Source organism: Micropterus salmoides, unplaced genomic scaffold, assembly GCF_014851395.1.
Source record: "Micropterus salmoides isolate LMB-PRFRI ecotype aquatic unplaced genomic scaffold, ASM1485139v1 Ms_hic_scaffold_2894, whole genome shotgun sequence".
Taxonomy (NCBI): domain Eukaryota; kingdom Metazoa; phylum Chordata; class Actinopteri; order Centrarchiformes; family Centrarchidae; genus Micropterus; species Micropterus salmoides.
In genome coordinates this window covers 1-23,263 of record NW_024042144.1, presented here as the reverse complement: position 1 = coordinate 23,263, position 23,263 = coordinate 1, and the positions used below count along the sequence as shown (strand labels likewise).

General features: G+C 37.4%; 2 protein-coding genes and 1 long non-coding RNA gene across 8 annotated transcripts; 2 read left to right on the top strand and 1 right to left on the bottom strand.

The window, feature by feature from the left end:
• Positions 1–604: 604 nt before the first annotated feature.
• On the bottom strand, positions 605–8,906 carry LOC119882092 (E3 ubiquitin-protein ligase RNF19B-like). 2 transcript variants are annotated; one of them, XM_038692112.1, is made up of 5 exons: positions 8,706–8,906; positions 7,903–8,009; positions 3,898–3,992; positions 3,035–3,205; positions 605–2,957 (listed from the first exon to the last, which is right to left on the bottom strand). In XM_038692112.1, exons 1-5 carry the CDS (start codon positions 8,747–8,749, stop codon positions 2,502–2,504), a joined length of 873 nt encoding a protein of 290 aa, XP_038548040.1. In that variant the 5' UTR covers positions 8,750–8,906; the 3' UTR covers positions 605–2,501. The 2 variants fall into 2 exon arrangements, with proteins under 2 accessions (XP_038548040.1, XP_038548038.1); XM_038692110.1 differs by lacking the exons at positions 605–2,957; positions 3,035–3,205; positions 3,898–3,992 and adding exons at positions 4,226–6,577; positions 6,655–6,825; positions 7,519–7,613.
• On the top strand, positions 8,869–16,456 carry LOC119882091 (ubiquitin carboxyl-terminal hydrolase 47-like). Of its 4 annotated transcripts, none has more exons than XM_038692107.1 (11): positions 8,869–8,980; positions 9,533–9,656; positions 9,759–9,855; positions 10,569–10,684; positions 10,818–10,888; positions 13,336–13,461; positions 13,546–13,641; positions 14,188–14,316; positions 14,482–14,538; positions 14,653–14,728; positions 15,229–16,456. In XM_038692107.1, exons 2-11 carry the CDS (start codon positions 9,599–9,601, stop codon positions 15,951–15,953), a joined length of 1,551 nt encoding a protein of 516 aa, XP_038548035.1. In that variant the 5' UTR covers positions 8,869–8,980; positions 9,533–9,598; the 3' UTR covers positions 15,954–16,456. The 4 variants fall into 4 exon arrangements, with proteins under 4 accessions (XP_038548035.1, XP_038548034.1, XP_038548036.1 ...); XM_038692106.1 differs by having other exon boundaries at positions 14,410–14,538; XM_038692108.1 differs by lacking the exon at positions 13,336–13,461 and having other exon boundaries at positions 14,410–14,538.
• Positions 16,457–18,191: 1,735 nt separating this feature from the next.
• Positions 18,192–23,042, top strand: LOC119882093. 2 transcript variants are annotated; one of them, XR_005440459.1, is made up of 3 exons: positions 18,192–18,505; positions 19,141–19,628; positions 21,009–23,042. It is a non-coding gene; the product is annotated as an uncharacterized LOC119882093 (long non-coding RNA). The 2 variants fall into 2 exon arrangements; XR_005440458.1 differs by lacking the exon at positions 18,192–18,505 and having other exon boundaries at positions 18,916–19,628.
• The last annotated feature ends 221 nt before the right edge of the window (positions 23,043–23,263 follow it).

Here is a 23,263-nt window from a genome sequence, read left to right as displayed (position 1 = left end):
TCTGATTCTGCAGTCAGACAAATATTCTGTTATTAAGACGATAAATAGAATGCATGTAGGCCTAAGTCACGAAACTGCATGGGCATTGTTTATTTAATGTAGGCGTAGTTTGTTTTAATATCATCAGGCTGAAAGCAAAAAGGGACCTGACCTACTGCAATTCCTACAATGACAAATAACCTTAATGATATCCAAAACAAGGACATAAAAAATATTAAGTTAAAATATTAGGCCAACATTATGAAAATTAAATGAATGCACTGCAATTTAAAAGTAACAGGCCCTACAAGGTTTAAAACACAGGCTTCAAACTGTAAAAAAAAGTGCACGTGAGTTAACCTACAATGTGTACAATAAATGTGAAATTAAAAGAGAAGGGAGACACACTGGGCGGCATAAGGGCATTGCTTATTTGTTTAGAGTTTGCGAGTTCTCAGGTGTTTTCCACCCATCGTTGAAAACCCCTATTTCCCGCAGAGACGATCAGAGCATTGACTTTCTTTCTGATTTTGACTATCTTTTGTTTTTGACTTTCGGTTTGGCCGCGGTCACCATAAAGCTTAAGTTGAGTAGCTACTGGAAATACAGAAAGTCCCTCGATATATTTTTTTGATTTCCCATCTCAACCTTTATTGGCACATCGCATAGTGACATAGTGAATTATTTTCAATACACAAATATTTACTGACAAGAGCACTGATACTGAGGAGTTGTCTTCGGTATTAAAAAGAAACAAACAAACAATGAAAAACAAGAGATATCCCTGGGAACTCTTTCCAGATCATTTTAACCCATCATTTTGAGATTATCAAAGTGTTAGATCATAGGTCTCCAGGTCCAATCAAACTTTTTGGCGGAGCCTCTTCTCTTTCTTTTCTGTAAACATCATCATGTCACTAGGCAGACTGTGACACAAACGAAAGTAAAACTAGTGTTATGGCCTCCATTCCTTGTCAGCACTCACTATACATCTCTAATTTTGTCTTATACTGCAAAACAGCAATAAATAGGCTGTGGTAACCCATTCAAATGTCATTTGCTTAATGTAAAACAATGTGATATAGATTTTAGCTGTGTTTGCTGACAGATTTTTAAATAGATTTGATTATCTATATAGCATATTTTCAGGACAACAGCAGGCTATTCCTACAGATATAAAATCATTCACCACTAGGTGGAACACAAGTGATTTAAGGTTTGAAGACAGTTCAGACTAAGTTTTTTTGCTGGGTAATAAGCAAAGAAGTTTAGAGTCATAAAATGTGTATTGAGGATAAAATAGATAACACTGTAACGACAGCATATCAGTAAAAGGAACAGGACACATCATTTAAAACTGAACAGACAAAATCTGTGTAACTGTGTGAAATAATAAGCAGAGATGCAAAGACAACTGTAATCAAGACACTATCCATTTCAGCATCACACACGAAAACATGAACAAGTTAGAAGAAACTTCTGTGATGGAAGAGCGTGTTCCTCTTCAAGATGAGAAGACAAAGGCAGACATGGAAGAGGATTTCACTTATTTTTAGTAGGTGAGGTGAAAATGTAGCCCGAATTACAAATCAATCTGCAGCTAAGAAACATTTGAAGACTTGAAGAAAACAACATGTGGAACAGAAACATCTCGGATTAAAAATGGTAAAATCGACAGTAATTAACAGAAGATCATCAAAAAGTAAAGAGCAGTTGGTAGATTGGTGGAATTAGTAAACTGGATGTATGGTTCTGCAGTTTATTAACAGTGTGATGCTGCTGAATGCCTGGAGTGGATTTTAGATAAGGTCAGCCCTCAAGTCTCTGAGACGAGTACAAACCCTGTACTGCAACTTACAGGTGAAGAAATATGAAATGTGATAGAAATTTCTATCTTTTACAGGGAATCTGTAAAAGACGATGAGTCGATAGATAACAGAGACCACAGATTACTGAGGATAACTGTTTGTTTTGAATCGGGGGCGATGACAGAAGAGTGTTTATATCTATGTAGCCTATATTTACCAATTTACGAATGTGTATACCCTTAAAATAGAAACTAACAAACATTAATTTTATTTTTGATAATAGCTATTTGTCACATTTTCTTCTTTCTTCTTGCATTTTGCCAGGTAAATTTCCTAACCCTAACCACCACCCACCCCCACCACCCCCCTAAATAAAAAGCCATTATACAAAAGTGTGTATCTATTGAATGACATTTTCAGAAGTCAAAATCTAAATCAACTTTCTTCGAGAAGATTAATTTTGTAGACATCGAATTTATCTAACATTATAAGCAGCTTAGTACAGAGTGATAGTCATTCACAGTAATCAGACGGTGTCATGTGCAACTTAAAGTCCAGCCAGAAGGAGGCAGAGTAGGGCCACAAGTAAAAAAGATGTTATATCTCAGATGGAGTTACAGCATGTGTGTTTGTCACACATCAACAATTGCTAAGAGTTTACAGGGTACTATAATACGAATACCTTTAGTCTTTAATAATAAAAGTCTTATTTTTTCATTTTCTCTGCCACACAGGTATAGAGGTCTGTCTAGGAGCCACACCACTAGGACAGATTTCATATGGTGAACTGGTCGTGGAACATTCACGCTTTGCTTTCAGGCAGACAAAACAAAACTCCACGTGGCAGCGAGGGCAGTTGATATTTTTGCAGTATTGTTGACTATGCTCCACCTTCATGCCGCATGTAGGACAGGCTCGGACAGAGGGGCAGTCGGTGACCCCCTTCACCTCGGGCAAACTGATGGTCTTACATGTGTGCAGAATTTGCAGGTCCCTGTTGCAGCAGCCGTCATTGTCGCAGCGGTCAGATCGAGGGCCTTGACCTTTCCATTCCTTCTGACACTGCCAGCAGAACTGGTAGGCCTTCTTCTGATCAGCTGTGCATATGGTGCACTGGACACACAGGTTGGAGAGATCCTTCCTCTCCACACTTGTTTTGCACTGTGGACACTGACATGGAAAACATGCAGGTAAATACTGGAACAGAGAACACACAATATTTCAGAAAACATATTTGGACCACTTACTGGCTGAAATTCACAGTATTCTGCAGCAGCCAGGCGGGCAATGGTCTCTTCAAAGTGATGCATTTCCTCTACAGACAAATCAGCCAGTCTGCGCACCTCTCTGTACGACCACAGTTTATTGCACTGTTTGGTATCCTCCACCAGTGCAGGGCATCTGAATTTAAAATGACCCTTTAAACAACAAAGACAAGAACCAGTTTAGGATTTTATAAAACAGGTTGAGACTTTCTGCTGGATTTCTACAGGCAGTCAACCATTCTTGATTCTGTAGGGAGAGAGGGAAAACAGAAGCATGTTCACAAATTATAAGTGCTGGACAGAAAACAGGCATGTCACCAATAACAATTATGGTCCATCAGCAACACTGCAGGGCTCTCAATACATTTTTCTTAGCTGAAAATGAACAAAGTTTGTCACTTGAACTTTCTAATATTCTCGTCCTATAATTTCAATTGTGTTTTTATAAAATGTCCATGTTGCAGACTTTTTTTTTAGGTAGGTTGTAAAGATTACCCCATTTCATTTCTTTAACATTTTGTTTACAGCAAAACTACACTTAAATATTCAGATCCTTGTTTCAGAGTTACATGTTTTGCACTTCCCAGTAGGTGGCAGGGTCAGCACGGAAGAAATCTAGTTGCAGATGATAGTCTAAGCCTGATCTGGAGGTTTCTGTGCTCAGTGCTAAGTCTTGTCAGTGAAACAATAAAAGTAAACATGATTTTACACCAGTTTTGTTGTCTTTGTCTGACTGGTGTCACAGATGATAGATGCTACTAACTGTCTTTGCATAGTCAGTGTTTCCTTCCAAGTTTTATCATACTGCTTTAATTTAAATCTACATACACACAGACATGAGATACCTCATCCAGTTGGCTGCGACACCACAGTGTTAGAGAGTCAGGAGTGACAGCGTGGCCGCAGGACATCTCTGCTCTGAGACTGCCGTCGTCTGAGGCTGAGTCACACAACGTAAAAGTAAGCCAAAGTTAGCTACAGTATGTGGTGAATTACTATTAATGCAATTGTCAGAAATAGAGAAGGAAAACCCCTATTTCCCGCAGAGACGATCAGAGCATTGACTTTCTTTCTGATTTTGACTATCTTTTGTTTTTGACTTTCGGTTTGGCCGCGGTCACCATAAAGCGTAAGTTGAGTAGCTACTGGAAATACAGAAAGTCCCTCGATATATTTTTTTGATTTCCCATCTCAACCTTTATTGGCACATCGCATAGTGACATAGTGAATTATTTTCAATACACAAATATTTACTGACAAGAGCACTGATACTGAGGAGTTGTCTTCGGTATTAAAAAGAAACAAACAAACAATGAAAAACAAGAGATATCCCTGGGAACTCTTTCCAGATCATTTTAACCCATCATTTTGAGATTATCAAAGTGTTAGATCATAGGTCTCCAGGTCCAATCAAACTTTTTGGCGGAGCCTCTTCTCTTTCTTTTCTGTAAACATCATCATGTCACTAGGCAGACTGTGACACAAACGAAAGTAAAACTAGTGTTATGGCCTCCATTCTTTGTCAGCACTCACTATACATCTCTAATTTTGTCTTATACTGCAAAACAGCAATAAATAGGCTGTGGTAACCCATTCAAATGTCATTTGCTTAATGTAAAACAATGTGATATAGATTTTAGCTGTGTTTGCTGACAGATTTTTAAATAGATTTGATTATCTATATAGCATATTTTCAGGACAACAGCAGGCTATTCCTACAGATATAAAATCATTCACCACTAGGTGGAACACAAGTGATTTAAGGTTTGAAGACAGTTCAGACTAAGTTTTTTTGCTGGGTAATAAGCAAAGAAGTTTAGAGTCATAAAATGTGTATTGAGGATAAAATAGATAACACTGTAACGACAGCATATCAGTAAAAGGAACAGGACACATCATTTAAAACTGAACAGACAAAATCTGTGTAACTGTGTGAAATAATAAGCAGAGATGCAAAGACAACTGTAATCAAGACACTATCCATTTCAGCATCACACACGAAAACATGAACAAGTTAGAAGAAACTTCTGTGATGGAAGAGCGTGTTCCTCTTCAAGATGAGAAGACAAAGGCAGACATGGAAGAGGATTTCACTTATTTTTAGTAGGTGAGGTGAAAATGTAGCCCGAATTACAAATCAATCTGCAGCTAAGAAACATTTGAAGACTTGAAGAAAACAACATGTGGAACAGAAACATCTCGGATTAAAAATGGTAAAATCGACAGTAATTAACAGAAGATCATCAAAAAGTAAAGAGCAGTTGGTAGATTGGTGGAATTAGTAAACTGGATGTATGGTTCTGCAGTTTATTAACAGTGTGATGCTGCTGAATGCCTGGAGTGGATTTTAGATAAGGTCAGCCCTCAAGTCTCTGAGACGAGTACAAACCCTGTACTGCAACTTACAGGTGAAGAAATATGAAATGTGATAGAAATTTCTATCTTTTACAGGGAATCTGTAAAAGACGATGAGTCGATAGATAACAGAGACCACAGATTACTGAGGATAACTGTTTGTTTTGAATCGGGGGCGATGACAGAAGAGTGTTTATATCTATGTAGCCTATATTTACCAATTTACGAATGTGTATACCCTTAAAATAGAAACTAACAAACATTAATTTTATTTTGATAATAGCTATTTGTCACATTTTCTTCTTTCTTCTTGCATTTTGCCAGGTAAATTTCCTAACCCTAACCACCACCCACCCCCACCACCCCCCTAAATAAAAAGCCATTATACAAAAGTGTGTATCTATTGAATGACATTTTCAGAAGTCAAAATCTAAATCAACTTTCTTCGAGAAGATTAATTTTGTAGACATCGAATTTATCTAACATTATAAGCAGCTTAGTACAGAGTGATAGTCATTCACAGTAATCAGACGGTGTCATGTGCAACTTAAAGTCCAGCCAGAAGGAGGCAGAGTAGGGCCACAAGTAAAAAAGATGTTATATCTCAGATGGAGTTACAGCATGTGTGTTTGTCACACATCAACAATTGCTAAGAGTTTACAGGGTACTATAATACGAATACCTTTAGTCTTTAATAATAAAAGTCTTATTTTTTCATTTTCTCTGCCACACAGGTATAGAGGTCTGTCTAGGAGCCACACCACTAGGACAGATTTCATATGGTGAACTGGTCGTGGAACATTCACGCTTTGCTTTCAGGCAGACAAAACAAAACTCCACGTGGCAGCGAGGGCAGTTGATATTTTTGCAGTATTGTTGACTATGCTCCACCTTCATGCCGCATGTAGGACAGGCTCGGACAGAGGGGCAGTCGGTGACCCCCTTCACCTCGGGCAAACTGATGGTCTTACATGTGTGCAGAATTTGCAGGTCCCTGTTGCAGCAGCCGTCATTGTCGCAGCGGTCAGATCGAGGGCCTTGACCTTTCCATTCCTTCTGACACTGCCAGCAGAACTGGTAGGCCTTCTTCTGATCAGCTGTGCATATGGTGCACTGGACACAAAGGTTGGAGAGATCCTTCCTCTCCACACTTGTTTTGCACTGTGGACACTGACATGGAAAACATGCAGGTAAATACTGGAACAGAGAACACACAATATTTCAGAAAACATATTTGGACCACTTACTGGCTGAAATTCACAGTATTCTGCAGCAGCCAGGCGGGCAATGGTCTCTTCAAAGTGATGCATTTCCTCTACAGACAAATCAGCCAGTCTGCGCACCTCTCTGTACGACCACAGTTTATTGCACTGTTTGGTATCCTCCACCAGTGCAGGGCATCTGAATTTAAAATGACCCTTTAAACAACAAAGACAAGAACCAGTTTAGGATTTTATAAAACAGGTTGAGACTTTCTGCTGGATTTCTACAGGCAGTCAACCATTCTTGATTCTGTAGGGAGAGAGGGAAAACAGAAGCATGTTCACAAATTATAAGTGCTGGACAGAAAACAGGCATGTCACCAATAACAATTATGGTCCATCAGCAACACTGCAGGGCTCTCAATACATTTTTCTTAGCTGAAAATGAACAAAGTTTGTCACTTGAACTTTCTAATATTCTCGTCCTATAATTTCAATTGTGTTTTTATAAAATGTCCATGTTGCAGACTTTTTTTTTTAGGTAGGTTGTAAAGATTACCCCATTTCATTTCTTTAACATTTTGTTTACAGCAAAACTACACTTAAATATTCAGATCCTTGTTTCAGAGTTACATGTTTTGCACTTCCCAGTAGGTGGCAGGGTCAGCACGGAAGAAATCTAGTTGCAGATGATAGTCTAAGCCTGATCTGGAGGTTTCTGTGCTCAGTGCTAAGTCTTGTCAGTGAAACAATAAAAGTAAACATGATTTTACACCAGTTTTGTTGTCTTTGTCTGACTGGTGTCACAGATGATAGATGCTACTAACTGTCTTTGCATAGTCAGTGTTTCCTTCCAAGTTTTATCATACTGCTTTAATTTAAATCTACATACACACAGACATGAGATACCTCATCCAGTTGGCTGCGACACCACAGTGTTAGAGAGTCAGGAGTGACAGCGTGGCCGCAGGACATCTCTGCTCTGAGACTGCCGTCGTCTGTGGCTGAGTCACACAACGTAAAAGTAAGCCAAAGTTAGCTACAGTATGTGGTGAATTACTATTAATGCAATTGTCAGAAATAGAGAAGGAATGGGGGTGTGTTGTGTAACAGTGAATTACAATAAAAAAACAGCTCATGAAGAAAATGAAACAGACACTAACACTCACTTTAAAGAGGAAGCAAAATTTTGATCATCTGTAGTCATGCATGTCAGTGATAAAATGAAAACCACATCCTTATTTGTTGCACTTTTCTGTCTACATGCTCAGTGAGACAGGAAATGTATCTTACACACTGGATCCAAGTCGTCCCTCCCTTTGACAAACTTCAGGGTCGTATCTAGGGGGTCGTATTTCTTCTCCACCTGTTCCTGTCCCTGAATGCTCATTTTGATTCTCCTAGGTGGAAGAAAGTGGAAGAAGGTCTGACACTATAATTACTAACTAGTGGGATTTAAATTAACTCATTGTTGCACAGGTAACTATCGCTGGAGTACTTTGAATACAATTTAAAAACTTTGACGATTGTTAGGCAAGTTGTGGAGTTAAAAGAAGCATAATTTCTTGAAAACATGACCAGAAGTACTGGAGACATATTGTTGACAAGACAAACATCACAGCTAAGAAGCCCTTATCAGCATAGCTGATATAATTACAAGTGACACACTGAACTGCCAGGAATTTCCAAGTACATGTAGTATTTACTGTAAAACACTATGAAACAAACCTTGTTAAACGGATAAGTTAACATATGGGTGTGCAAATTGAATGTTTTGAAAAACATGTTCATTTTGCACACTTATTTGTAAACTATTAAACATAATAATGAAGAGATTGACAAAGACAGTGTGACTCTTAACCACGAAATAAAATACAGGACTACACTTCAATACAGTTTAAACCAATGAATAGCCTATGTAATAATTCAAGTAGTTAACTTTCAGAGAGTGTAAGCTTGATAAGAATAGCCTATCTCTCAACAGCCTGTTCAGTATAATTTAGAGCAGAGATTATTACACACAGTGAAGAGTACAAATCACCCTCAGTCTTTAAACTGGCAGAGCAGATTTACAAGAAGTGAACTTGATGTCTTACCTCGGTGGCGCAGTTTGTCTCTGTATTTTTTTAAAGCCTTTCATTTATTCTTGCGCCACCAAGAAACACTTCAGCCACACATGACACTACACAACTTTGGAGGATTATTTAGCTCTAATCCAATTCTCAGAGATTTAGCTAAAGTTGTCTCTAGTTTCAGCTGTGAGTCCGGGGGCTTTGTGTTTGTTTCCGTCCTCTCGCTGTCGCGGTATCTTCCTCCTTCAACCTCTCGCTGGTGTAGAAAGTGAAAGTCAGATAACCAGACATGCTGCACGGTGAGTCGCTTATTCTCGTGTTTCACCCTCCCATTTTACACCCAAACTAAAAGCCATCGTGTCTTATCGGACCTTATGAGTTAGGATAGAGTATGTGTGTGTCTACCACTTTATATTAGGTTCGTTATTGTGTTATTGTAGCTTCCCTTTGTCATTTTCTAAAACCTGTTTTGGGGGTGCTGGGTAATGGAGGATCGAGAGGCTGCGTGGGTTTCCATAACACCCAAACACAACAGCAACGAGATAATTTTTCATGTGTTTGGTGAACTGTAATTTCACTTAATGAAAGGTTTTGAAAGTAGGCTTCTGTACACTCCTTCAATTGCCTTTCTATTCGTGATACCCCCTTCATGCCATTCCTTCTGGCTGTTTTTACCATTCAGCGTTGTTCTACTGTTTTGTTAATGATTGAACTGATAGTTTATAAGCAGTGAGTGTAAAATAAGGCCACATTTAAAAAAAATACCAAACTGTGGCTGTGAATTTGTCTTCATAACATGTAAACCTGCTTGCTGTCCCTTAACCTCTGCTGTATCTAATGTGCTTCCACAGGCTCAATCCATACAAAACAACACTTTAGTAATGTAATGTCAACACTCTCATTCGAAAGACATCAGTATGAATCATGGCCTTGTGGAAATGTTCAGAGAGAAGTTAGACCGCCTCACCATCTCAGGTAAGTGACGTGACATGAAGCTACTGAAGCATGCTGCTCAAACATTTCTGGGTTTATGATTATTTGGCAGTTATGTGTCATATGTCCCTGTTGTGTCTTTAGATTACCATGGCTTGAAAAGTCCAGGTCTTACATGCTATTTAAACAGCATTCTTCAGGTGCTTTTCATGACCGAAGACTTCCGGGAGGCTGTGAAAGGGTTCGTATCACCAGCTGTATTTTGGTTGTCTTTATATTTTCGTGAAGTCAGATCAAATGAAAAAGGTGGCAAGTGGCTTCTTTTGCTCTTTACAGAATTAAAGTAGCAGTAACATTTAGGAAAATAACTATTCGGTTTCTTGCCGAGTACTTCTAGCCTAACCCTTTCCATATGTAACAAAATACACCACCACTACTAAAGCTCACTAATCAACAAAAGCAAGATGAAAAAACAACATGTGGTGTTATAGTGGGTCCAGGAAGCTACTGGTCCCAGCCAAGAAACCGCCTGGTGCATAACCCTCTGTAAAACATCAGTCGGTTTACTCTTTGGTTTACTTATGGATTAAACAAACAAAATATTGTTTGTGTGAATTTGTGAACTTTAGAAGTGCTTGTGGGCTGATTTTCTTTACTTCAGACAAAGCCAGGCTAGCTGTTTTAGTGTTTCAAGTCTTTTATGCAAAGCTAAGCTAACCAGCTGATCCAGCTTTATATTTACAGTAGCGTATTTCCCCAAAATGTCAAGCTATTCCTTTAAGACAGATCTGTGAAAAAGAATTATAAAATGGATGAAATCAGTGCTGTTCACATGAGCAGAGCATTGTTCTAAATCAGATTAAACAATTTGAGTTCGGTTCACAATTTGACTTTGCTTCACTGGTTAATTACATGTTAATGAAGTCACATATACTACTACTCACTGTGTCACAGATGCTGCAGTAAAGATTCAACAATCATTGACCCTTACCTGGGGGAACTGTTTGCCGATTTACAGAAAAAAATGGCCAAAACACATCAAGTTATAAAAAAACTGGAGATCACAAACGGTAAGCTTGGATTTGAGACATCACGCCGCTGCTGTAGGTGTTTGTGTGTTCCTGCAGACCCTTGAGCCTGGTACAGGGAAGCTGCATATATATGTTACTAAAGATATTATCTCTGTCCACGGACTCCTTTCAGTATATGAGCAACGTGATGCTGCTGAATATTTTGAGAAGATCCTATGGCGGACCAGTCCAGACGCATCCAAGGTAGAGACCAGTTAAAGTTTTTATTTATAGGGGACAGTGCACATTAATCAGTGTCAGTGTAAATGACACTGATAATTAGATAATTAGAGATGATTAACAGAAAATTAGAGAGATAGTAGAGATCTGGTAGACAAACAAGCAGACATTAACTTGCTAACTTGACGCTTGGCTGAGTTTAATTAAGACAAGACACATAACCTACTGTATACTGCGCAATGATCCAGCGGAGACTGGATGTCAGCACTTGGTTCTTGTAGTGTAGAGGGGATGACTTGATGAAGACCTGAAATTAAAGTTGTAATGAAATCATATGTGTCCACACTTTGTCCACACTTTAAACCAACAATACAATCAGTATAAAGCACAATACACAGTCATAAAACAAGCCATTAAAGAACCCCTAAAGTATTTTACTGTATTTTACATGTCTAATTGGGATATTTCTACTTAGACATGCACATTTTTTGTGGTTCCAATGTTGCCAACAGACATGGACTCTGGCTGATACATTCAAACTTGGATTGAAAAATATACAGATTTAAATTTTAGTATCAAATACACACTTACTGTAGGATTTGAAAGGTGGCTTTGACAGGTTTGTGTCTTGCTCATTTGCAGAGAATATCAGCTGTCATCAATTTGGATTCACAGCACATTCACATTTTGACCCAGAGTCACATTATATCATCCATAAAATCTTGCCAAACCACTCCTGCTGCATAATCTACTTCCCTGTTGTTGATCAGTATGTTCCAAATATTGTTGCTGCTGCCTTTTTACAATTCTGAAGGTCTGTAGGAACTATTTATTGATTTATTAGCAGAGCAACGATTGTTTGGAAAATACTGAGCAGTAGGATCAGTGATGGAGGAAGTATTCATTTATTTATTATTACTTAAATAAAAGTACCAATAACACACTATATTGTCTACTATATCACTAGATTAAGATTTTAGCAGCATTTTAATCTTACTCTAAATTTTAAATATCATATTATATTTTTCAGTATGGATTCATGTGCTTTTTAGTTTCTTGAGCAGCATTAAATGGTTGGTTTGTAAAATGTAAGAAAAATAATGAAACATGCCCCTCATTATTAACCAGAGCTCAATGTGACACCTTCACATGGTTTGTTTCTTCTGACCAACAATCCAAACTTATATATATTCAGCATTACGGTAACTGAAAAAGAGGAAAAGTCCTCTCATTTGAGAAGATTAAACCATTAAATGACATGCATCATATTTTAAATTTGAAAAGTGAAATGTAGTTTAGTAGAAGTATAAAGTGTCAAAGGAATTATCCAAATATCCGAGTACAGATACCTCAAATTTGTACATAAATTCAGTACTTGAGTAAATGTACTAATTTGACCACTGACTAGGATCAACAGATTAGAGATTTGGATAACCCTGTTGGAAGTATTTAATGTGTATTTAATAATAAAAATAATAGATTTTTTGTGGAATATTCCTTTGAACTTTAACTACCAGGCTACAAATGGCTTATCCAACTATGAGCCGTATGACTGACAGTCTTCACAGACATCTTACACAAGACCAGTGTTGGGAGTAACGCGTTACAAAAGTAACACAATTACAGTAATGTATTGCTTTTTGCTGTAACGCAATAATATAATGCGTTACTAAAAAAACTTGATTTAAAAAACTGGTAATATTATAGCCATTACTATCTCAGTAAGGTGTGTTACAACGCATTTTACCCCTAAATTAAGTGGTGTTATATTTTTTAATAATTGACAAACACCGAGAAACATTTCAGCACCAGAAAAAAAAATCCATGAGTAAAAGAGTAACGTTATTTCTTGTTGACGGAATCCGATGGTTGAGACTATAGGCAAGGTGCAAACTATGGGGGAGCTGAGCTCCTCTTAACAAGACAGTAGCTCCCGTGATGGATCATGCGTAAATAGATTTCTATAAGCTATGTGTTTGTGCATTACTATCATGATTAGAGAGGCTGCTGTCAGTTCATCCTGACCAATCCTGTCGGAGTGTCGGGAGATTCAAATAATCAGTGATGTTATGCTGCTGTACCTCGTGTGGAAATGCGCACAGCGCGTTACTTAATCTTCTTTCACCCATCCACCCCCCCCGCTATTAATCAGAAGGTTAATTTTTATGACAAAGATCCACCCGATAAGCGGATTTACCTGTGAACATCACTAGAACCCACCTATGCAGGCCCAGAATAATATCAGAATATCCAATATCCAATATCCCATCAAACAGCAGTTAAAGTAACTCAAGGTAACGCAAAACTAGTGTAAAGCATTACAATTCAGGGACAGTAATATGGTAATATAACTAATTACTCTCAAATGACAGTAACTAGTAATCTATAATGTATTACATTTTGAAAGTAACTTGTCCAACACTGCACAGGACATATTGAAAATCACTTAATATTGTACCTTTCATGTTTAGATATTCAAGGGGGAGGTGAGTCACAAGACCACGTGCCTCAGGTGCAAAGACACACACGATTCCAGGAGCTCTTTTTGGTTTCTGCCACTTGCAGTGGACAATTCGTGTCATCAAACTTACAGTGTGGTACTATGCTTTCCTTTGACAAAAATAAAAGTGACAAATTTTTTGGAAATACATAAGAAACAAATGAAAATACTATGTTTACAGGAGAAAGGGTTGAAGGCATTCTTTAAGGGAGAAAAAGTCTGTGGGGATAACAAGATGTACTGCACTCGGTGTAATACAAAGCAAGATGCAGACTTTGTGAGTATTTGTTTTCATCAGGTTTTCCATTTTTATAGTTTGCAAACGCTTAACATAATTTTTCAAAGTACTTAATAATGTATATACAAGGTTCCCAAATCCCAATAAATGATTCGTATTAACCTTGTAACATCTAATAATGGTCAATAATTTGGAAATATCAGTAAATGTTACAATTGTGTCTCAAACACAAATCTTTTGAAATGGACAGAAGTAATTTATTTCTACTATAAATTAAGCAGCTACTGTCATTTTTGAGTCATCTTTTGCCAAATGAGTGTTACACAAGCTGCGAAAGGGCCATAGTTAGCTCTTACTTAATGATGAGAAACTGACTTCTACATTAAGCTACATTCCTAAATGAAACAAATTAAATTATAGACACAAAAATAAAATAGTCAACAAAGAAAACATTTTATGCCTGCATCTCTGCCGCACCCAGAAAACTATGTTGGTCCCCCATTGAACTACGCTGAAAAAACTTGAGTGTGATGGGTGACTTTGTGACTGTTTTGTTCATGCTGTTGTTTTCATCATGTGGTTCAGGGATGTGAGATAACACAAAATCCAAGGATTTTGACCCTCCTGCTGCAGAGATTCAGTTTTGACTACAAATACAGGTGTTACGTCAAGCTTCACTGCAAAGTGGATGTCCCCCAAACTTTACACATGGAGGTATGTTTTTATATATTTATTTATTTTTGCAGCATTTTTTTTTATTTAACGTTCCTTAAATCTGGTGACTTTATTCTACCTCCCTTTCTTCAGAATTGCAAATATGACCTCTACGCTTTAGTTAACCACTTTGGTAATCTAATAGGAGGTCATTATACTGCACAGATCAAATCTTTTGAAAATAAGGAGTGGTATCACTTCAATGATGACATCGTTGCAGGGGTAAGGAGGCTAATTTTTTGATATGTAGTCCAGTTTCAGAAATTCTCACACAGTTTAAGGTTCAACAACATGAAGTTTAACACTTTTCACTGTGATATATTTTCAATTCTGCAGGTCAAACAGCCACTATTTGGGTCTGGAGACAAATCTTTGAGGTCTTCTACAGCTTACCTCCTCATGTACAGGAAGGGTAGGTTTGCAAATGTACAGTATTACTTCTTAGTTTATTGATTTTTCTTCTGCTCTGTTATGATTTATTTAAACTTATGTATTTAAATTTTTTTTAACTAAAAGGCATTTTATCGATTGCTCATAATGAAGATGGACAACAGAACAGGGCCTCTTTTCCCAAAAGCATCTTAAGTTTAAGTTGGTCCAAAAATTTACCTTCTTAAGCTTAAGATGTATTTCCCAAGAAACATCATAGAGATAAAGCATCATGAAGACACTCAAATGATGGTAGATTAACCAGTACTTCCAACCCACTTGCTGACTACTTGAAGGTGTATTCATGATCTTCAGCATCCATACAGACGAGCTCGGGGAAATGTGTTTAGAAATTTAAGTTTAGTTTGTAGTAAAAACATGTAATTTCCATTTTGATTGTTATCAATATGTGTGGCCTAGGTCTGCACACTTCTGCTGTTTGTGTTCATTCGTAATAACTTTTTAACCTTTTTATATTTAAAGATAACAGACATTCAGAAGCTGAGGCTGAAGGAAGTCATGACAAAGCAGAGAGAAGAAAGCCAAGTTATCATCAACCGAAGGATGAAGACTTAAATGGAGGAGAAAACGTGAATCACTTGAATTGTGATGTGGTTTTAGAGAAACCGACAGACTGTCCAGTTGGACTGGGAAATCAATTAAAACAGAGACCCACGAGTGTGCGGCCACGCAAAGGGGTGTTGCTTCAAACAGACCCTGTAGCAGATGGAAACATTTACCAACCAGGTTTGCAAATACAGAAGTCAAGTTTTGCAAAGCTGCAAAGTGTAACTGATAGTAGCATTACAACAAATAGTGTCAACCCTGCAGAACCTAAAGCTGTGAAAAACAAAAGGGAGGTAGAAGGAATGGGTTTTAAACAGAGCAGAGAGGCAGGTGTCGGTGCAAATATACTTGATTCTGATGTAAAGGCAAATTATGTGTCCTCCAATGGCTATTCTTCATCTTCACATCCATACTTGACAGCACACGGGAGTAAATTAAGCATGAATGCACATACTGGGTGTAACTATTCACAAAACCTATGCACAAAATCAAAGAGAGAAAAGGAGAAAATGCAGCATGTTGTGACCGCAGACAGTAGCCGCAAACTGGAGACCAAAAAAACTGTGACAAAGAGAGAAAATACTGCAAGTTCTGGAGCGAAACGAAATGCTGCAAAGGGCGGGAACAAAATATGGAGGTGACGAAATAATAAGGATAATATCTGTACATTTAAATGATGGGTGTTTTTTGTCACTTCAGTATCTAGTATTTTGTTATGTTTATGCTTTTTAAATATTACTCACTGAAAGTATCCTTTGACACTGTTGGCTGTTGATGTAATAATGTAATAATCTGTATAGAGCACTTTTCAATGACAATGTTACAAAGTGCTTTCACAGGAGCAAAGAAAATAAAACACAACAAACAAAATAAGATACATGGTAAAAACAGTAAGAAAGTTATGAAATTAAAATGTAGTTGAAAGAAAAATACATAATTAAGATTAACTAAAATAAGGAAAGTCTCGTCTATAAAAGTATGTTTTAAGAAGGGACTTTAAAGAGTTCAAGGACTCATTTCAAATGAATTCAAATTAGCTTTATTGGCATGAATGTGTTACAATAATATTGCCAAAGCATCATACAAACTACATAAGAACAATCAACCCCATACATTTGATTAAACAAGTAATTAAAGCGTGTTTGTGTTAGAAAAATTTTAATGTATTAAAATTTTAAATAAAATAAATAAAACAGGAAGCATGTGTGTGTGTGTGTGTAAAAAAGAAAAATATATTAAAACTTTCAATAAAATAAATGAAACAGTAATTGTGTGTTTAATAATATATTAAAAATTAAAATAAATAAATGAAACAGTAACATGTGTGTTATTGTAATATTATATTAAAAATAAAATAAATAGATAATACTGTAAACGTATGTGTGTATATTAATTGACAAACTTTTTTTAAATTAATTGATTAAAAAAATAATAAAAAGAAATCAGTATCAAATGTAAAAACAAAACAATTACTAAAATGTCAAACAATCAAAATAATAATTTGAAAATTTGTACTATTATTTAGTACTTAGTATTTAGAGTTTCCACTGGTTGTCCTCACTTCATGGCATAAGGAGACATATTTTGCAGTAATTATTTGGGCATTTCTCCCTGTAAATAGGGGACTTTCTGTGTGTCTGATATGAATTTGAATTCGGGTATATTTGGGAAATGTTTTATATTTATGGCATGAGGTTAGAAAGTGCAGTTCTGTCTCTACCTGTCCTGTGTCACACTGGGAGCAGAGTCTCTCCTCTTGTGGTAGCCAGCTCTGTCTGTGGCGACCCTTTTCTATGGCCAGGCTGTGTTCACTCAGTCTGGACATTTTTCTTAGTTTAGGACATTTTATTGTGCTCAGGTAATTTGCCAGTGTGAATTCTGTTTTTAGGGTCAGATAACATTGTAATTTACTTTGTGTTTTGGTCGTTTCTTTCCAGTATTCAATATGTTTTTCTTTTTGCTTGTTGATAATTTGGTTTGGTCTGCTTGAGTTGGTGTTGCTGTCCTGAGGCTGTTGGGGAGCCTCAGGACCAGCTGACTGAGGGGACTCTTCTCTGTTTTGAGTTCCTGGTATGTTAGGGTTTTGTGATGGTATGTCTGAGGGTTAACTGATTTTAAGTGATTGTAAAATTTAATTGATCTCTTCTGGATTTTAAGTAAGAGGCTCTGCTCTGCACAGGTTATTTGGTGATTTCTCTGCACCTGCAGGATGCTCTTACAGAACTCGGTATGGAAAGATTCTATCTGACCTGATCTATATTGTTTTGTCCCATTTGTCAAATTTATTATTAAGTTTTGACCTCCAAATTTCGCAACCATTAGAATTATTGGTTCTAGTACAAATTGGAAAATTTTAAGCCAGATTTCAATTGGAATATTGATTTTAATGTTTCTCATGATTCATTCACTGACCTGATTTCCTCGGGTAGGCTGTTCCAGAGCCTTGGGGCCCTGACTGCAAACGCTCTGTCCCCTTTAGATTTCAGTCGAGACTCTGGAACAGACAACAGACCCAAGGATCTCAAGGTACGTGCCGTTGTGTATGGGACTAAAAAGTCAGAGATGTAACAGGGAGAGAGGCCATGAAGAGCTTTAAAAGTGGTCAATAAAACTTTTAAGTCAATTCTAAAACATACTGGGAGCCAGTGTAATGAAGGTAAAACAAAGTTGATGTGATCATATTTCTTTGTTCTGGTTAAAAGCAGCTGAGTTCTGGACAGTCAATCAATAGATTTTTGGGTCAAGCAAGTAAAAGGTTTAGCAGGTGTAGCAGTAATCCAGGCGTGATACTATAAAGGTGTGTAAAACTGTCTCAGTGTCCTTAAAAGTTAACATTGATATTTTTTATATATTTCTAAGCTGCTAAAAACATGATTGCACAAGCTTTGTGGTGTGCTGCTCAAAACTTAAATTACTGTCGAACCAGACACCAAGATTCAGGCCTGATATGATCCACAAGGCAACCAACAGATGGCAGTATTTGCTTTGCCATTTGCTGGGACCCAGTTACTAGGATCTCTGATCTCTTGTCTGAGTTCAGCCGGAGGTAATTTTTGACATCACAGAGTGATCATGTGTTGCTATCAGCTGTGACAGATAAACAGCCTGTGATCAGCCGTGTTTTGTTGAGATCAAATGTATCGCTTGGTATTGCAGATGGATACGTGTAACAGTTTCACTGTTTCTATATACAGTAAGTACAACACAATATTGTAGTCACATACTGTACATGCACAGTGTTTGGGTAAATCATCAAATAGGCATCATGCATTTATGTTAAACTATATTAATACAAGCATTTATAAACTTAAAAGTGCTAACCCTTGGGTACAATTTCCTGGTACTTTTCTTTATAATTTAAGCTACTGCATACTTAAGTTAGAAGAAAATATTGTACTTATATGTTGTACTCCACTGAATTTATTAAACAGCGATAGTGACTAGTTACTTTGATTGACTTGATACATATGATACAGATGCTAGAAGTAGGAGCATTAAAAACAACAGGATTAAAAAATAGAGACTTAAATAATGAAACTTAAATTTGCAAAATACTAAAACAGCAGGCAAAAATTAATCACAATTAATAGGTTAAGTTGAATTATAGTAAACGTTACCTAGATAAGGGCTAAATACGTTTTCTTTTAAGTAAACGGTGGGTGTGTATTCCTTTAATTTTCAGCATTTAAGTCAGGCCATTTCCTCCTTGATCACCTGCTCTAGTGCAGGAAGTCAACAATCGTGGCAGAAACCATAGACTGTATGGGTGCTTCTCAAGTCTCTTAATTGAATCCACGTTTCTCTCACTTGCGTCTTTTCCTCCCGCAGAAGTATAAATTGCACTTTAGTCCCGCCCACAAGGGATGCATGGAGAGACCGAGAGACGCAAGGAAATCAAGCCAGGAGAGAAGGAACGAGGAAATGTGTTTTTAGAGGAATGACGTCCTTTCCTCCGAAGCGTCACGTAAAGCGACGTCCGTTAAGATGGCGGCAGCTGATCGCAGCTGGATCAGTCGGCTCTAACAGCTGTAGAGACTACAAGATGTCACAGGGCTTTGACGTCATTTTCAGGCCTACATAAGCGTCCATGCAGGCTTTGGTCGGCTTCACTGTTTCAACTGTGGCTTACCCCCTTGGCAGAAACTCATAGACGAACTCCACAGAAATGGTTGTGAAGGTCATCATCAAAGTCGGTTTGTCCGGAGGGACGGAGACGACCATCGGCCTTTGCGACACCGAGGAGCAGTTTCAGAGCATCACAGTGCGGCAGCTGAAGGAGAAGATAAGTCAGGCAGAGAATCTCCCAGGGTTGTCAGGTAGCATCACTTTGGATTACACATGGGACCTAAACATGTTCATAATTTAAATAGAAAACGCATGTTATAACCTTTGCACACTCGGACATTGCATTGCTTTAAAATAAATTCCTTTACCTTCTCTTTGCTCTGTACAGAGAATGTTGTGGCTACATACAGCAGGCTGTTAAGAACACGTCTTATGAATAGGTATAAAATAAAATAAATGTTTTAAATATTCATGTTTCCTTTTGAACTTGCATGAAACATAAAATGTCTGCATTCACTGTACCTGTGAAAACACACACTGATCTGATACTCTGCGCACGCAAACATTTGGTATTTTAGCAGGCTACAGGTGGCTGTTGTAACTTACCGATTCCTCATTAGGTCATCCTCATGTAGGTACTGTTCAACATGACATGCTGTCTCATTTAACTTGCAAAAAACTAATAAATCTCACATTTGCATCACCTATAATCTACTAGTCTTACACATTTATTGTATATTTGTGACACCATGTTTATACATCTTCTCACCACTTTTGCTCACCTGTAATGCTGCGTTCAAGACACCCCCAACTAGAAAAAGTACAATGAAACGCCACTCAAAAGTCAGAGTTCCTACTTATGAACTGGGAGCAAATCCATCTACCCCGACTTCATGAAGAGTTAACTGTCTTACGTCACACAACAATAGCAGTACCCACTGAAGTGCATGTTGTAAACGCTAGCCTTAAAGGCAACTTAAAGTAGGCTATTTTGCCTGTGTTTAACTAAATACTAAAAGTTATTCAGGAACACATTAAAAGTGCTATAAAATGCTAAAACGTGGAAATATACAACATTTACTGACTTTTGCAGATTACCAACCAATGTGGCTAGACAGGAACACCATTAATGACAACTATTTATGACTCGTTTTCATTTAAATCTACTTAATTAACACCAAGGGCACTGCTGAGGTTTCAATTGTGTGTATACTTGATGTTAAAGATCACTTTTTCACGGTTGGAAATTTCAACTGGGAAATCTGACCTCCAATACAAGCACATCAGCAGAACAAAATGGCTACTACAGTAGGCCGCTTACGTCTTTTAAATGACGTGTGTGTGTCCTCCATTTGCCTAACCCTAAGGACCCCATACATTGCCCAAAGTCCCTCCAGTAACATGGCCAACATTACTGTGGGTCCCACATAATGCCTAGATCATCAGCTAACAATCACGTTTAGGTTAAACCCAAATTCCGTTTTGCGATTAGATAGTTGGCAATGTAAGCTAGTTTTAGGTTTAGGTGGGAATTAAATTACAACTTTGAGATTTCTTTTGGAGAATGTTAGTTCCTGGTTTTGACTCTTTCTCTGTGTGTTTGTGTGTGTTCCTCTGCGTGTCTGTTATAGTACCACTGGTCTTCAAAGACACGTATTTGGACAGAGACGACGCTCTGCTGTCTGAATATGGAATCCAACACATGTCAGTCATTTACATTTGCCTACCTGAACCACAGGGGCCTGGTGGTGGAATGGGTGACAAGGAGGGCAAAAACAGAAGTATGGAAATGCTCTTTCTTTTTTAAAACCTACCCTGGATACAACTGTTTCCTACCGGGACACGTTTTAATATTTATTGTTAAAAGACCGCTTTAACCTAAGTGGCAAGTCGAATCACTGGAGGAAGTAAAGTCCACTGAGTCTTCAAGAAGGCTGATGATTACCCTGGCCTGTCTTCATCATGATTTATCACCATCTGTCATCACTTTTAGTTCAAACTACTCATCAGACTTCAGATAGACATCCAAATTCATCAGTTACAAAGCTGTCCAGTTCTTGTCTACCATACATACAAGGACTAATTTTCCATGACATTTTGCCATGTAAATTAAGACTTTTTGTTCATACTAAAAACATGGCTGACGCAGCAAGAATTCAACAGTCAATATTCTGTGTTTATCAGTCTGTATTCAGTCTTTAATGTTGTTAAACTGTCTAACTGGACCAGGATTTGGATCTGTCTGAGTTGAATTGTGTTTTATGACTTTTACTGTATATTAATTGATGTCACCAACTGACATGGCTGCAAAGTAATAGATAAATATTGACCATCACACACAAATAATTTGTATCCTTAAATCATATAACTTTAAAAAAGTGTTAAAAAGACGTTTGTGTTCAGAAATTTGTGTGAAACATTGTTTGTTTAACATCAATTATTTTAGTAGTCATATTTAACACACAACTGTACCAGTTTTTCTGTTAATACCCTTTGCTTTGTTTGCATTTACTAAACTTTCCAGCATGAAACTGAAGCATTTTTCTATGGGCTCATGGAATCAGACTCCGAAAGACCTAAAAAACTGTTTGTTTTAACCTTAAAACTTACAGAAGTGTTAAAACAATATATGTTTACGTGACTTTTTGTGACTTGTTGGATATGCAACCACTTTCCAAGTCAGAGGAGGCAGTTATGCTTGGTTATTGACTTAGCTAAACTCGGGCACAGAACATCAGGCTAGCAATGTCCATGCGATGAGCCACAAATCCCGTTTAACAACAACAAATCCTGCGAGATTATGTCACATTCCTGACCAATCAACATACTACATTTAGCAACAAGCAACATCTTAGATAAGGTGTGGGAATGAGGTAGCCTAAAACTTAGCTATTATGAACTATCAAATCAACCTTTCAAAATGGTCTTTTGGATGCTGCCATTATAATTTTCTGTTGTAAACTGAGTGTTATATCAGAGTCATCTGTTAATAAAAGTAAACCTGAACATAAAGGGATATCAAACATTTGGAAAGCACTTTTACTACATAAAGCCTCACAATGGGTGGGTTATTTACCAATTATTGTGAAATCCATAAAATCTCTCGACTTGAACTAAATAATTTCATGTGAGCTAACGTTACACAACTAACTTACCACAGGCAACACAAAGTTAGCAAAACGAACAGCAAACATAGCTGGAGATGACACGAATGAACCTGATCCTGGCTCACGAGTGTTGAGTTAAATAAAGTTTCTTCACTTTATCTTTAACCTGATGGTTGAAACCAGTCCTCCTTATTGTCTTGTACAGATGAGGAAGATGCTAGTTGGAGGGAATACTGTCAACTCATGGGATGGAATTTCACAGAAATGCAAACATATATTGTATTGTAGTGAGTTATTTGTGGCTTTTTTTGTACAGATTTGTACACATTGGCCAAATTGCAAACAAGTGTAGAAAGGAAGTCACAAATGTAACATAACCCGTAATCGGCTTTGGAAATTTCTCCTATCAATTTGTGACTGGACAAATGTGCAATGTCTGTATTTTTGTGGATATGATTTTACACTAATGTAAAAAATACATATTAGTGGATTGTGAAATATTTGTGGATCACAATACATATTTGTGGGTTAAAAATAATAAAGTCCAATAAAAACATCCATATGTGAGCAAGTACTACAAAATGCACATAATCTGAGCTCTTTCAGTAGCTGTGTGAGGGAATTCAAGTGCAACACTGCCCTCTTGTGTTGGCATGTGTACATTATTGCCTTTGAAGAGAGTTTAGTCTGTCTGTTCTCTGGTTCACCCTCACTGATGCTTGATTTAAGATCCAGACGTCAACACCAAAATAGCTTTAGACTTGTTTTTTTTTTGTTCG

Coding starts and splice junctions, on each gene's coding strand:
- LOC119882092 (XM_038692112.1), bottom strand. CDS start 8,749: ATGAAAGGCTTTAAAAAAATACAGAGACAAACTGCGCCACCGAG. Junction 8,010..8,705: donor AGACAAACTGCGCCACCGAG/GTAAGACATCAA, acceptor TCTTCCACCTAG/GAGAATCAAAATGAGCATTC. Junction 2,958..3,034: donor AATACTGTGAATTTCAGCCA/GTAAGTGGTCCA, acceptor TTTCCATGTCAG/TGTCCACAGTGCAAAACAAG.
- LOC119882091 (XM_038692106.1), top strand. CDS start 9,599: ATGAATCATGGCCTTGTGGAAATGTTCAGAGAGAAGTTAGACCGCCTC. Junction 10,889..13,335: donor CCAGTCCAGACGCATCCAAG/GTAGAGACCAGT, acceptor TTTCATGTTTAG/ATATTCAAGGGGGAGGTGAG. Junction 14,317..14,409: donor CCCAAACTTTACACATGGAG/GTATGTTTTTAT, acceptor CCCTTTCTTCAG/AATTGCAAATATGACCTCTA.